The sequence below is a fragment of the Mesoplodon bidens genome (genome assembly GCF_964165515.1).
Source record: "Mesoplodon bidens genome assembly, chromosome: 6".
Taxonomy (NCBI): Eukaryota; Metazoa; Chordata; class Mammalia; order Artiodactyla; family Ziphiidae; genus Mesoplodon; species Mesoplodon bidens.
Window position 1 is genome coordinate 5,422,103 of NC_138162.1, and position 14,948 is coordinate 5,437,050.

General features: G+C 42.2%; 1 protein-coding gene across 2 annotated transcripts in view; it reads right to left on the reverse strand.

Moving 5' to 3' along the window:
• The window catches only part of NUP214 (nucleoporin 214), a 95,940-nt gene that overhangs the window by 67,822 nt on the left and 13,170 nt on the right, over nt 1-14,948 (reverse strand). For both annotated transcript variants that reach the window (XM_081238067.1, XM_081238066.1), the window contains exons 10-16: nt 14,596-14,722; nt 11,536-11,697; nt 7,506-7,980; nt 6,028-6,203; nt 3,735-3,829; nt 714-800; nt 373-522 (exon numbers count right to left, since the gene is read on the reverse strand). In XM_081238067.1, coding sequence (XP_081094193.1) covers nt 373-522; nt 714-800; nt 3,735-3,829; nt 6,028-6,203; nt 7,506-7,980; nt 11,536-11,697; nt 14,596-14,722 — 1,272 coding nt within the window. The remainder of the gene's footprint in view (nt 1-372; nt 523-713; nt 801-3,734; nt 3,830-6,027; nt 6,204-7,505; nt 7,981-11,535; nt 11,698-14,595; nt 14,723-14,948) is intronic.

The following is a 14,948-nucleotide window of genomic DNA, read 5'->3' on the forward strand; positions in this document are numbered from 1 at the left end:
TCATTAAAGTCTGCTTTTATACCAAGAAAAAAAACTTAGTAAATTTTCAAATATATCTTAACTAAATGAACAGCTAGAATAAACTTTTATGGAGTGCCTTGTAAGTGTCAATGGGGTAGAAAGTACTTATTATTCCATTTTCCACATGAGAAAACTAAAACATAGAATAGCTGAAATAATTTGCCCAAAGTCACATAATTTATTAAGTGCTAAAGGTAGGATGTGAAGTCAGGCATTCCTAGGTAAACCACTCATCCACATAAAAAACAACACTGGTGGTTCTTGAAGAGAAAATATATACATCCATGGAGTATCAGGACAACAATTTGCAAATGTGCAATTCAACTTAGGAAGAATATCAAAAACACAGACCTCTGTGGTCTCTTTAATCTCCAAAAGGAAGGTGTGCAGGTCATCGGATTCTGTTCGCAGCATCCTCATCTCCTCAGAAGTGCCCACTTGGAAACAGGCTTTGGAAGTTCGGGCTTTCAACTCTTCCAACTCCTTCTGAAAGTGAGTGATCTGTAGAGGCCACAAATGAGGAGACGGCTCAGTCTGATGGCACTGCTCCCGGGCCCGCTAACAGCACAGACTCCCAGGACAAGCCATGGCTCAGTGGCAGAATAAAACAGTCACGTAGGAGTCCACACTCAGAGCCAGTCAAGTCTCACTATCAGAGCTACTTCTGGAAAAATCTGCAGGAACAAATTTACCTCCTCCCCGATTCCAGCCAACACAGGATCTGACTCTTTCCACTGATGTCCCTGCTTTTCGGTAACAGGAGGCTGAAGTGATTTTGCCTGAAATGAAAGGCAAAGGTTTTAAGGTGCATCCCACCCCCCAGGTGATGGCTTCCTGGAGCAGGCGGCTCAGCATCTATCGCAGGCGCGGCGCTCTCACAATACCATCACGGTTCCACCATTCACTCTTTTGAACTCGTATTTACTGGGCACCTTCTTCCTGGTATAAGATATGCTCTAGATAGAGGTAAACAAGGTAGATGAGGTCCCTCCTCTCATGGAACTCACATCCTACTGGGACAAGACATATAATAAGAGGTAAACAACTCAGGTAATTTCAGCTAGTGATAAGTGATATGAAAAAAGTAAACAGGAACATATAGAGAGAATAAAAGTGGGCACTGCTTGACATGAGACAGCCCAAAAGCCCTCACTGAGCACTGCCTCTGTACTGAGACCTGAAGAAAGGGAGAAAGCTATGGAAAGCTCTAGGGGAAGCACCTCCAGGGAGTGAGAAGAGCAAGTGCAAAGAATCTGAGGCAGGAAAGACTTCGGCAAGTTTGAGGCAAAGATATGAACTGAATGTGGGCACCTCAAGTCAGGGAGGGAGCTGGGGGCAGGCAGAGGCAGGTGGTGTAAAGCTATTCCAAGGAGTCTGGATTTTATTCTAAGTGTGTTGGAAAAGTACTAGTGGAGTTTTAGGAGAGTTTAAACTATTCTCTGATTTATGATATTAAAAGATCCCTCCTACTGCTAAACAGAGCATGGATGACAGTGACAGGCAGGAAAAGAAATAGGAAGAGGAGTCAGGAGGCTAATGAGGGAAGAGATGATAATGGCCTGAAATACGATGTTAGCAGGGGACAGAGATGTGGATTTATGACATACGACACATCACAGAGCAGAGCTGGCAAGACCTTTGCTAGTATGGACTGGGGGAGGTGCTATTAAAGAGAGGAATCTAGGATGACTTCTGGACTGGGGGTAGAGAAAAGTACCTGGTTAGTGCTGCTTACTGAGATGGCAATACTAGACAAGGAACAGGTTCTGGGGAAGACGGAAATCAAGAATTCTGCTTTAGAGATGTTATAACTTGAGATGGCTTTCAGATTATTTGATACCTACAGCAATTGACACATGGAGAGTTTTTAGACTGCATAAGCATTCATTAAAACAGCTTTATTCAATAAATGCCATGTGTCATGCTTTATGCCCAAAGCTCCACCTGTAAACTGGCCATTTACTGTGGAGCCTGTACAGGTGTGTGCTGGGGGCAGGAAGGAGGTTGACTGGGAGAGGGACAGAAGGAAAAGACAGGACTCCTGTTCTGGGGACACTCAAGTAATCAAGTGGGAAACGGACGGAAAACGCTCTTTAAGTTAAACCATAAAAATAAATGGAGATGACAGACTGCAGATCTAAATATGAAAAGTAAAATAATCAAACTTCCAGAAAACACAGGAAAACATCTTTTTGACCTTGGAATAAGAAATGATTTCTAAAACAGAACACAAAAAGCACTCATTATAAAAGAAAAATTGATATAGTGAATTATACTAAAATTAAGAACTGTAGTCATCAAAAGACACCACAAAGAGAATGTAAAGGCAATTCAGAGAGTGAGAAAGTATTCGTATTTGCATTATATGTATGTGTTTGCACATGCACGTGCATATCCAACAAGGAACGAACTCTTACAGATCAGTAAGAAAAAGGCAACCCAAAAGACACCCTGTAAAAGAAGACAGTCAAATGGCTAATAGTCATATGAAAAAAAAGCTGAATTTTACTAGTCATCAGGGAAACACTAATCAAAACCACAAAATACAACAACAATAAGCCATGAAAAATACAAAGACTGGTGAGGATGTGGAGCAGCTGAACTCATATGCTCCTAGTAGGAATGTACTGAAGAGGAACATATGAATATTCTATGACCCAACAATTCCACTCCTAGGTATCTGCCCAACAAAAACGCATACACATATTAACCCAAAGACATCAACTAGCATGGTCATAACAACACTATTCACAATGACTTAAACCCGGAAGCTACTCAAATGCCTGTCAAGGATGGAATGAAACTTGTAGTAGAGTCACCCAATGAATTCCATACAGCAACAATGATACAGAAAAATCTCACAAACAGGCTAAACTAAGCTATGCTGTTAGAAATCAATAGTGAGACCCGTTTGGCAAGAGTTGTGACCAGAAAGGTGAACATGAGGGGAACTCTGGGACCCTAGTATGTTCTATTTCTTGATCTGGGTGTTAGTTACCAAGGTGTATTCAGCTGGTGACAATTCACTGAGGTGGACATGTGTCATATGTATCCTTTTTTACCTCCATGTGTATTCTATGTTAGTAAAAAACTAAGTAACGAGGGCCTCCCTGGTGGCGCAGTGGTTGAGAGTCCGCCTGCCGATGCAGGGGATACGGGTTCGTGCCCCAGTCTGGGAGGATCCCATATGCCGCGGAGCGGCTGGGCCCGTGAGCCATGGCCTCTGGGCCTGCGCGTCCGGAGCCTGTGCTCCGCAACGGGAGAGGCCACAACAGTGAGAGGCCCGCATACCGCAAAAAGAAAAAAAAAAAAAAAAAAAAAAAAAAACTAAGTAACTAAAATAAACTGAGTTGTTATGGAAAGAAAAAGAAGGCAGTAGGTAGATTTCTTGGTTACTTTGCGAATGATAGAAAAAAATCAGGTGCTACACCACAGTCTTCAGACATAAAGAGAATTCAACAAACGGAACATAACATGGATAAGCTCAGGAACCAGCAGAGAAAACAATTCTAAGACTCTAGGGTTAAGATAAGTGGCTTTTATGAGCTCACATTACAAATATTCAAAGATCATACTTTGGGATTTCCTATCACATAATCCTATATACTATTTCAAAGGTGTGAATTCTAAAACACAAAAACCCATTTTATAAACATGTATGTTTGGGGCAGTAAATTAGTAAACACAGCATTGTAGGTTGAGTTTAAACATACCTGGGGAGAGCCCGACTTGGCCATGGGAGAGGTTATCCTAGGTGATTTCTGTACCATTGACGGCACTGGACTTGGACCACCCTGAGCACATCGCCCTGTTAGAACAAGAAGTCAGTTAAAACAAACAGTATTTATTCCCATTATTTCTCCTTTCCTCAAATCTAAAAAAAAAAGTTTCTCATTGTCCCTAGCCCCCACTTATGATCTTTGTTACCAAGAGTGACACCCACAGTTCCCAAATAACTAAAAAACACGTATTACATTTTAAAACAGGAAACTCCTTTGTAAAGCAGGTAGAACTGGAGTGTCTCTGATAATAGGTGTGTGGATGGTGTGCAGGCCCAGGAGGCTGTCCACTTGGCCCATCCTCACTCCCCACAGAGGCTCCTGATGCACCTCTGGGAACTGGGGGCAAAGTTTAAAGACCACCAGAAGAGTAATCCCCATCACCCTGTAAGAACTCACAAGGTCTTCAGGACCCTCCTGGAAGCCTCTAGGACAAGTCTCACCCTGTTGTGCATTAGAATCACCTAGGAGTTCTTTAAAAAAATACACTAAAACTCATACCCAAGCCTCATCTCCAGAGAGCCTGATTAAACGGTTAGGGAGGGGATCCCCCACTGCGTCCAGGGTACAGCTGGGATTGCAATCCAATAATCCAAGACCCACCAAACTGTAAGAATTAAATATGTCAATGGGGGTAGGGAGATCTGGGTGGTAAGCGGTGGAAACGGAGAAAATGTACGTGTGTTACGGTACATCTCCTCTCTCCCAAACTGTAAAGACATGGGAAAAGACTAAAGGAAGGCTTGTTAATTTTTTGGGTCACAGACAGGTGCTTTTCAGAATTTGATGACAAGTCCCAGAAGGAGGTGACTTTGGCAAACGCCACAAGGCAGCCCTCTCTCTTGAGCAATAGGTAAGAGAGAAGATTTCAGGAATTTCACAGCTCAATGCTTGCTCAATATCTATCAAGATACAATTATTCCTGACGGCTCAAACACCAAATGGCTACCCAAGTATGTCTGGCTAGGTATTATCACTGGAATTCATAGAAGCAACCAACTTAAAAACTGAGACAGATCTGACAAACACCATCCCAACCATGTGAGCAAACTGACATCACTTACGTCAGGACAAAAAGAAATCATGTGATGTGACGCACATCACCTATGTGGTATTACTGCTCAAAATGTTTCATGTGACTCTCGCCACGTGGAAACTCTCAAATCCAAATCGAGGGCCTGCCCACAGAACTACCTGGCCTGACCTCTTCACGAATGTCAATGCTGAGAAAGACAAAAAAGGTGAGAAACTGGTTGAGACTAACGAGACAAAATCGGAATATAACGTGTGGTCCTTGAGTGGCTCCTGGACTGGAGGGGGGGAAAAACGACCACAAAGAACATTAAAAGGACAGCTGTGGAAATGTGAATACCGGCTGTAGACTGGATTACTGTTAGATTTCCTCAGTGTGACAATGTATCCAGTGCCCTTATTTTTAGGAAACATACTGAAGTTCCTACGGGTGAAGTGTTTCATGTCTGCAATTAACTTTCAAATGTTTAAAAAAATTACATTAAAAAGGAAAGACATAAAGCAAATGGTGCAAAATGTTAGCAAGTGTTGACTCTCAGGGAAGGGCATGGTATTCAGAATATAATTTATGCAACCTTTCTGTAGGTCTGAAGGAAGAAAGAGATAGGCTGGGTACATTTACTCATGGGGTTTTATAACGCACTTCAACTTGGCTATATTCATTATTCCCATTTATGATCTTTATTTAATAAATTTGCTTGCGGTAGGGCTGAGTGTGAAAACCCAAAGACAGTCATCAGAGGAAATAAGCATAAAGCCACCGGAGGCTCCTTCTCATCTATGTGGCTTAAAGACTTGCTCTGTGACTGACCTTCATGTAGGGCAGGCTCTGCGTGAAGATAAATGTCCCACAACAAGATGGAGACAGCATGGCAGCACTGAGGCCACTGTGAACCTTCCCAATCCACAGTACAAAAGCCACAGGACTTCAGTGTGAGTTACAGGAAGCAAGAAAAAGGATTTAAACAACAGTCCTTAAAAGTAAGGATTTTTTTAACAACTTGGAAAAAATTTTTTTGGCCATGCCGTGCAGCTTACAGGATCTTAGTTCCCCGAACAGGGATTGAATCTGCGCCCCTGGGAGTGAAAGTGCGGAGTCCTGACCACTGGGCCGCCAGGGAAGTCCCACAACTTGGAAGAATATTCATCTGGGAATTCAGGATTGAGCTCTAAAGCAGTTTGCTTAAAATCATACCTGATACTGAGGAAGAGACTGAGGACTTGGATGACAAGGAATTGGATGATGCCAAGAGAGGTGCAGGGTGGCTGAGAGGTCCAGAGGATGCTGGCTTGGAGGCCGAGGAAAATGGCAGCATTGAGGGTGTGTTCTGTGAGTTGTGAACAGGAGCAGAGGTGGCCGCGGCCGTGAACCTGAAAATGGAAGCCCGAATGGATCAAAATAGCCTGCTGCTGTGAGATCCTTTCACACTGGTCATGAGCGATCATCAAAGGATAACTTACCATCCATACTTTTTCGCCTTCGGGAGATGCAAACATTTAGCTATTTCTTATAAAAGGTGAAAGCTCCATGAAAGCATTTATCATCTGCTTATTTGGAATGAGAAATTCAGTGAAAATATCTAATAAGTACTTAACGTGAGGATGAAACTAAGTTTATCATGGCCTAAAACATTTATTGTCGATTCTATCTAGCTGAGTAAAGAAAGAGGGTGGGACTCTCCTGGACTTGGGAGAGTTTAGGGCTCTCCCTTTGCCAAGGAAATTACTGAGAACTCGTTGTGGGGTGATCATCTCGGGGGAATGAGGCAGGAAGAGGAGAGCAGGTCACCATCTTTGGGATGCTGACCATCTACTGGGCAGGGGAGGTGAAGTTTCACCTAAAGAGCAGACGTCTGTGAACAATCTCAACAACCAGCATCAGATGACTGGTCAAATAAATTATGGTGTGGCCACAAAATGGAATACTAGGCAACCTTTAGAATGAAGTGGCTGCGTGGTAAATTTAATATTAACAATGACAGCAGCCAGCAGCCCCTACATAGTAATGAGAGATACTACAGAAGGGTGGGGGGGAACTGGTAGTGTTTACACTCAATGGCTATCTTAGGAAGGGTTACAAGGTATAAGGGATTACTTCTCTCAAGAAGCTTACATGCTAGTGGTGAGAACAAAACAAGCAGATAAAGCAGTAAAAAATAAGATATGAGTGAGTTAGTAGGACCCAGGTCTGGAGGAAAGTGGAGCACCACGCTGAAGTGTGTGGACTGGACTCAGAGCAATGAAAAGCTGCTGGGGACCGTCATCTGGTGTATTTACAATTTCACAAGATCACTCAGTGGCTATGTGGAAAACAGTTCAGAGTGTCAAGAGTGGACACAAGGGAGAAAAAGGACTAGAGAGATCCTTTTTCCTTAAGGGCTATGTAGTCTGTATTGCTCCATTTTTTTAAAGTAAGGAATATCTCCTACATTTAAAACCTGAAAAAGCAAAACAAGCATTCTAATAGTTAAAAAAAAAATTCTAAGAGGCATCTCTGGACTCTGTCCACTGATGAAATGCAAACCTTTATGTTGTTTGAATTTTTACCATTTGCAAGTATTACTATGGGAAAAAGGAAAAGAAAATCTATTCAGTAACTCCACTCACAGCGACTCTATTTCTAGTGAATAACAAGCGATATTTCTACCCGTCAAACTTTTAAGTGTTACCTACTTTTCGCTAAGGTTGACCTTGACTGTAGAGGCTGGTGGTGGGAAGGTGGGCTTCATTCCTGTGTTTGGAGCCGACACGCTTGGCATTGGCGTGCTTTCCAGGGTAGGCTTAAAACCCGATGATCCAAAGGAGAATGAGGCAGCTGAGGGTGCCATGGGAGAGGCCGCAGGGGTGAGTACGAGGGAGGCTTGAGAAGGAGGAACGAAAGAGAAGGAGGATGCTCCAGGGCCCAAGGCTGCTTTGGAATTGTCAGAGGCACTGGAACACGGAGGGGCCTCCCCAGTGACAGAACCAGATGCCTTCAAGGATGAAGGACCAAAGGAGAACACAGCAGGGGCTCCAACGGCGGAAGGCAACGAGAAGGTGGAGGTGGGAGCCGTCGGTGACGCAGGCAGAACAGAGGCAGGAGCTACAGCCGCTGCCGCATCGAGCTTCTGCGGGGCCTGAGAGGAGGTGGGGGTAGAAGGAGTACTTCCTGCAATGAGAAATATGGAGACAAAGGAAGGGTGACGTTAACCCCGTAACAGTGGAGGTCCACATCACAGAGAGCAAGTGGGTTGGTGGAAGAACGAAGCCAGGAATAACGGTTCTCGTTCCACAAGGGGAAAAAAAAAGGGAAATGGAGTTGATGCTGGACTTTCCATAGCAAACATTCCATATGGTAAGATGTCCAAAACTCTGAAGGAAAAAGGAAATGCAAAAAGACATTAGACGAATAGGACTTCATGCACACCCACTTGGGTAATGTAGAAAAAATACACTTCTCGATGTTACAGTGGAACATAAGTTATTCTGCAATATTTTATTATCAGGAAAAAACTTTAATTCAGACTTACACCTCATAATAGTCACTAAAACAACTCCAGGTTAATTAAAGACACACACATATACAAAAGCATATATATAACTATATCTCAAAACAAAGGAGGCAAAAAGTGAGTTGTCTCTTAGAGTCTATCAACTTGATAAACCTAAAAGTGACCAAAAAAACCCCCCAAAACCGCAAAAGATAAAGATTTGACTACGTACAGAAATAGTTATACAACCAAAAGGTAAATGAAAAAAAATTTGCAGCAAATGACAAGTAATATGTTCTATTTTTCTTAAAGCTCATACAAATTGAGATTTAAAAAATGTTGAGACTTTAATAAATATAAGCTGGGAATCTAATTCACAAAAAGAAAATATATTCAATGTCTCTAATCAAAGAAATACAAATTTAAATGAGGCACATTTTTGGTTGTCCTCTAAATTATCAAAATAAAAATACATATAATCCCCTATGTTTGAAAGGGTAAAACAAACCTGAAACTTTTTATCATTACTAGGTACCTTTTCAGCACAGTCTCTTAGAAAGCATTTTAGCATTATGTCTCAAAAATCACAGAACACGTACCTAGTAATCCCAATTTTAAGAATAAAGACTACGGAAATAACCTAAAAAATGAAAAAGATATTTAATACAACCCAAATGGTAAAATATATTCAATAGAGTATTAAACACTCCTAAATGAATCATAAAAATTATTTAAGAACCTGGAAAACACTTAAAATTTAAATAAAAGATCAGCATACCAATTATGTATACAATATAATCACAACTATGAAGAAAGATGTTTATGAAAAAACACTGAAAGAGAATACCATAAAGGGCAAGTTTAAAATTTTTTCTGTTTTCCAAACTTTCTATAAAGTAAACATGTTAATTCTCCAAATTAAATAACTAACTAAGAAAGCAGTATTTTTTTTTTTTTGATGTTGGGGGTAGGAGTTTATTAATTAATTAATTTATTTTGGCTGTGTTGGGTCTTTGTTTCCGTGGGAGGGCTTTCTCTAGTTGTGGCAAGCGGGGGCCACTCTTTTTTTTTTTTGGGGGGGGGCCACTCTTCATCGCGGTGCGCGGGCCTCTCACTGTCGCGGCCTCTCTTGCTGCGGAGCACAAGCTCCAGACGCGCAGGCTCAGTAGTCGTGGCTCACGGGCCTAGTTGCTCCGCGGCATGTGGGATCCTCCCAGACCAGGGCTCGAACCCGTGTCCCCTGCATTAGCAGGCAGATTCTCAACCACTGCGCCACCAGGGAAGCCCGAAAGCAGTATTTTTTTATCAGTACGTTTATGGGTCTTGGTTCTTCCAAATTGTCAGAGATGATAGTTTATCTTCACTACGTCTAAAGCAAGGAAATGCTTAGGATACAACCAGGAAAATGCCACTTTCTGAAAACAATGACCCCCAGGTAAATTGTCGCTTCTATGACAGTATATAATGCAAGCCTATCTAGTCTGTTAATACTTCCTTTACACAATAAATATGGAACCAACAACAGCTTACCTCTTTAGAGACCCAAGCATATGTGTTAATCACTTCCATGCATTTAGTAGACCAATACAAAAAGCATCTGCCAAACCCAAAAGAAATCATAGGCATCTTCCCCACCGAAAATGGAACTAAATATCTGAAAACCATCACGCTGCTATTTGTGATCATTCAACCCAGCATCCTTGGCGCTGGAGTGTGGAAGCAAGCAGAACCACTGATGTCCTCTGAACCCATGAGTCAGCTTCAGCTAGAGCTGGTGAACTGGTGGGATACCTCCTCCCCCTTCAGTGGCTCTCTTCCTCTCATCTAAACATGGCTGTTACCTCTGGGCTAAGCATGAGGGAACATGGGGTTTCTCTAGGAGAGGCAAACAGTAAAACTGGTCTTTCCTCGTGCTCAGGGAATAAGGGGCTTGTAGCAAGTCCCTCACACTGAACTGTGCTCAGAAACAAACATCATCCCACAGGCTCCCGACCTCACAGGGTACACTGCTTGTTACAGACAGACCCAGCAACTGAGTGTAGGTAGTTCATGGGACTCAGGACCACTTAAAGGGGAAAAGATAACTCCGAGTACACACTGCAGATAAGGAGATATCCCAACACAACAACACTGATTCAGTCTATGTAAGGCACCCGGTATATTACTTGGGGTCACACTGCCAGCTGATAGGAGCCCGAGTATCTGAGTGGCTCTATTTATGAAGTACAACTCACTCTGCATTGGGAAGCAGTGAGAAAAGATCCCCTAAGTGTTCTCCACCACATCCAACCCAACTGGCCAACATTGCTTCCTAGATATAGAATTGGTGGCAGTATGAGCTTTTTTAGCTATATTAGAAGAGAAAAAACTTACTAGTTATATACTCACAGAATTCAAAAAGAGAAATATTAGTAATATTCCAAAATATGAAACAATGCCCTTCTAAAAAGTTCATTTTGTTCTCACAAGTGATGCACTGCCATTGTGAAAATTTTGAAAATGCAGATTGGCATTTATATGCATGCATTTATGTATGTGAAGTATATGTACCAAAATGCTGACTGGCTATATTGCTTGATGGGTTCTGAAGTGATTCTGTCTTTGTATTTTCTAATTTTTCTCCAATAAACATATATTACTTAAGTGATATCTTCAAAGAGGAGGGGAAAAAAAAACTAAAGAAAATTAAATACAAAGAGAAAATTCCCATGTTCTCATCACCCAGCAATACCCACTATTTAGATTTTAACATCTTTCAAGTATTTTTTCTATGTACATATTTTTCTCATAAAAAAGGAATCAGAGTATACAGTGCTCTTTTACGATATGTTCTGTCCTCTCCTTGTCAATAAATATAACATTTTTAATAGTTACATGGCATTTCACTGTATGGATGTACAATCATTTATTTAACCAACCTCTCATGATTAAACGTGTTAGGTTTCAGACCATATAATATAGGGTCTTATAATAGGATACTGTCAGTAAATTACCTAATGGGATCCATCGGGCTGAGATTCCTTTTTCTCTAAAGTAAAGGTTGGAGAATAAAGCTTGGGGGTGAGAGAAGGCAAGTATGTGCCTGTGTCTGAGGAAAAGATTAGTCCTGCCTCGAAAAGACAGACCGGCTGATAAAGATAACCACCGTGTGTCCTCACAGTATCCATCCCAGCAAATACTCCTGTACGAGCCCTCAGTATCCCCTCTCGGCCAAAATGGGGGGAGGCACGCACCTGATGACTTGGGTTGTCGCTCTCCTTCCAGTGAGAGTCGCTCTGGTGTCCTGAGGAGGGACCTAACACCAGGATTTTGATTGATCATGTAAAATGGACAAAGCACACCATCTGTTGAAAGTAACATAAGAACTGGAGCAGGAGGAAGAGTCTTCTCATCATCTGTTAAAAAAGAAAACAAAGGTGATAAAAGGGCCAAGTCGATTGAAGGGCCTGGGCCCAGAAGTGGAAGACTGCTGGAAGCAAGACGCTTCACAGGACTCATCTCTACAGTAGCTCGAGTTGGTTTGTTCTGATTTGGATCTGAACAGCCTTTTACGAAACAGCTCCTTAAAGAAGAGCTACTGCCATGATCAGATGGCCACCGTCCCGCCAGCCCTACAGGGAAGCCCTAGCAGTCCTGCAGTGGCTCTGACTCCTAAACCTCCGATTTTTACGTGTGTCCTGGTGTTTGGGAGGTAGGTTTAGCATTCCCCTCACCAAGACAGGAGTCGCCAGGAAGCGACTCCTTTAGTAAAAAAAAAAAAAAAAAAAAAAAGACAAATGAGCCACTTTGGAAAACACACAGTAGGGCACAGAGAAGTGAGTCCCACTACTTTATATTCATTCACAGTTGAATCATAAGCATGCATTTTGTCAATTAAGTCTTTACGAGAATCAGAGTAAATGAGCTAATCAGACCAAACAGCCTGACCAGGGAAAGGACAAGGAACTTAGTGGTGTCTGAAGGGTACACCTTTCTAAAATGAAGCACAAAGTGCAAAGAATATGGCTTTTTGTAAACAAATATTTTTTCCCAGTTTTATTGGGATAAAACTGACAAACATCGTACGTATTTATGGTATATACAACATGATGATCTGATGGATGTATACACTGTGAAATGGTCACCACAACCAGGCTAATTAACACATCCAACACCTCACGTACTTTACCATTTTGTGTGTGTGGTGAAAACTTTTTTTTTTTAATTTTTATTGGAGTATAGTTGATTTACAATGTTGTGTTAGTTTCTGCTATACTGAATCAGTTATACACACACATATATCCACTCTTTTTTAGATTCTTTTTCCATATAGGTCATTACAGAGTATTAAGTAGAGTTCCCTGTGCTATAGGGTAGGTCCTTATTAGTTACCTATTTTATATATAGTAGTGTGTCTATGTTAAGATCTATGCCCTTAGTAAATTTCAAGTATAGATTCCCAGACCTTATTCATAATATAATTGAAAGTTTCTACCCTCTGACCAACACCTCCCCATTTCCTCCACCCTCTAGTCCCTGGCCACCACCATTCTTGCTCTCTGCTTCTCTGAGTGTGACTTTTTTAGATTCCACATGTAACTGAGATCATGCAGTATTTGTCTTTCTGTGTCTGGCTTATTTCACTCAAGGTCCATCCATGTTGTTGCAAATGGCAGGATTTCCTTTTTAGGGCTGAACAGTCCATTGTATATATAACACATTTCCTCGATCCATTCATCCACTGATGGACACTTTGGCTGTTTCCATATCTTGTCTGCGGTAATAACATTGCAATGAATACAGAAGTGCAGCTATTTCTTCAAAATCCTGATTTCACTTCCTTTGGAAAGGGAAGTGGAACTGCTGGCTCCCACGGGAGTTCTGTTTTTAATCTTTTTTTTTTTTTTTTTTTTTTTTGCGATACGTGGGCCTCTCACTTTTGTGGCCTCCCCCGTTGCAGAGCACAGGCTCCGGACGCACAGGCTCAGTGGCCATGGCTCACGGGCCCAGCCGCTCCGCGGCATGTGGGATCTTCCCGGACCGGGGCACAAACCCGTGTCCCCTGCATCGGCAGGCGGACTCTCAACCACTGCGCCACCAGGGAAGCCCTATTTTTAATTTTTTGAGGAGCCTCCATGCTCTATTCCATACTGGCTGCACCAGTTTACATTCCCACCAGCAGTGTATACAAGGATTCCCTTTTCTCCACATCTTTGCTAACACTTGGTATCACTTAGCTTTTTGATAACAGCCGTCCTAACAGGTGTGAGGTGATAACTCATTATGGTTTTGATTTGCATTTCCCTGGTACTTAGTGACGTTGAGCACCTTTTCAAATACCTGTTGGCCATTTGTACATCTTCTCTGGAAAAATGTCTATTCAGGTCCTCCGCCCATTTTCTAATCAGGTTGTTTACTTTGTTTTATTTTGCTATTGAGTTGTATGAGTCCCTTATATATTTTGGATGTTAGCCCCTTATCAGATATATGGTTTGTAATTTTCTTTTCCCATTCCACAGGCTGCCTTTTCGTTATGTTGTTGGTTATGCTGTTTCCTTTGCTCTCTCTCTTTTTTGTTATTCTCTTACCTTATTTTTTATACAATTTTTAAAGGTCACACTCCACTTATAGTTATTACAAAACATTGGCTGTATTCCCCTGTTGTACAGTACACCCTTGTAGCCTGTCTTACACCCAACAGTCTGTACCTCCCACTCCCCCACCTCGATATCGCCCAGCTCTTCCCTCTCCCCACTGGTAACCACTCATTTGTTCTCTAGATATGTGAGAAAAAATATGTCTTGTCTCACTTTCACATTTCAGGGGACTGCGGCCCTGCCGAGCCTCAGCAGGGGAGAAGACAGACTCAAAGCATGTGCTCAGGCCCCATCTGGAAGCCTGTGCCTGAGGCCTCCATTTTCTAACCAGGCCTTCGAACCAAGTATTGGTATGTAGCACCCACATGCCGTGGGGTGCTGTCCCCTTGGGAGGCACTGGGAACCTGGAAGGGGCACAGAGACAAAGCTATGAAATCAGCACTGTGTATTTTAGCCATATTCTAAAGCACACACAGACACGCCAACACTCAGATACTCAGACACACAGAGTATGTGACCTCGGTCAATGAATATCCATTCAAATTAGATGAGCGTTGTGCAACACACTCTCTCACTCTTTAAGTAGAAACATGGTACAACAAGTTAAAAGTGCACAGCAGAGCAGATTCTATCATGAAAACATAGAGCTGGATTTGAATATTAACCATGATGGGAAGAAGACTACTTCTGCACTAAGCTATGTCAGACTATACTTACTGATGGTGATTTCCACTTGGTTGGTGTAATCTATGGCAACTCCCATGGGCAAGGAATCATCACTCTTCTCTGTCACAGGCAGTTCAGCTCGGCTAGAATCCTCCAGCAGCCAAGATTCCCAATTATTCTGGACAAAACAAGGAGAAGAAGAAAATGCCATGTCGGTTAGAGCTTTCTCCAGCACTGCTCAACAGGAGAGAAGAAAAAAGACAGCTCACGTGGTTTAGAGTTATATGTTGACCGAGACTCTGAAGACTGGAAAAACAGTCTAAAAGCTATGAGTCCCCCAGCAAGCGAGGGGTTACTTTTCCAAGTCAACCTCTCTGTCTATTCCTGGCATATGAAGTTCCTGC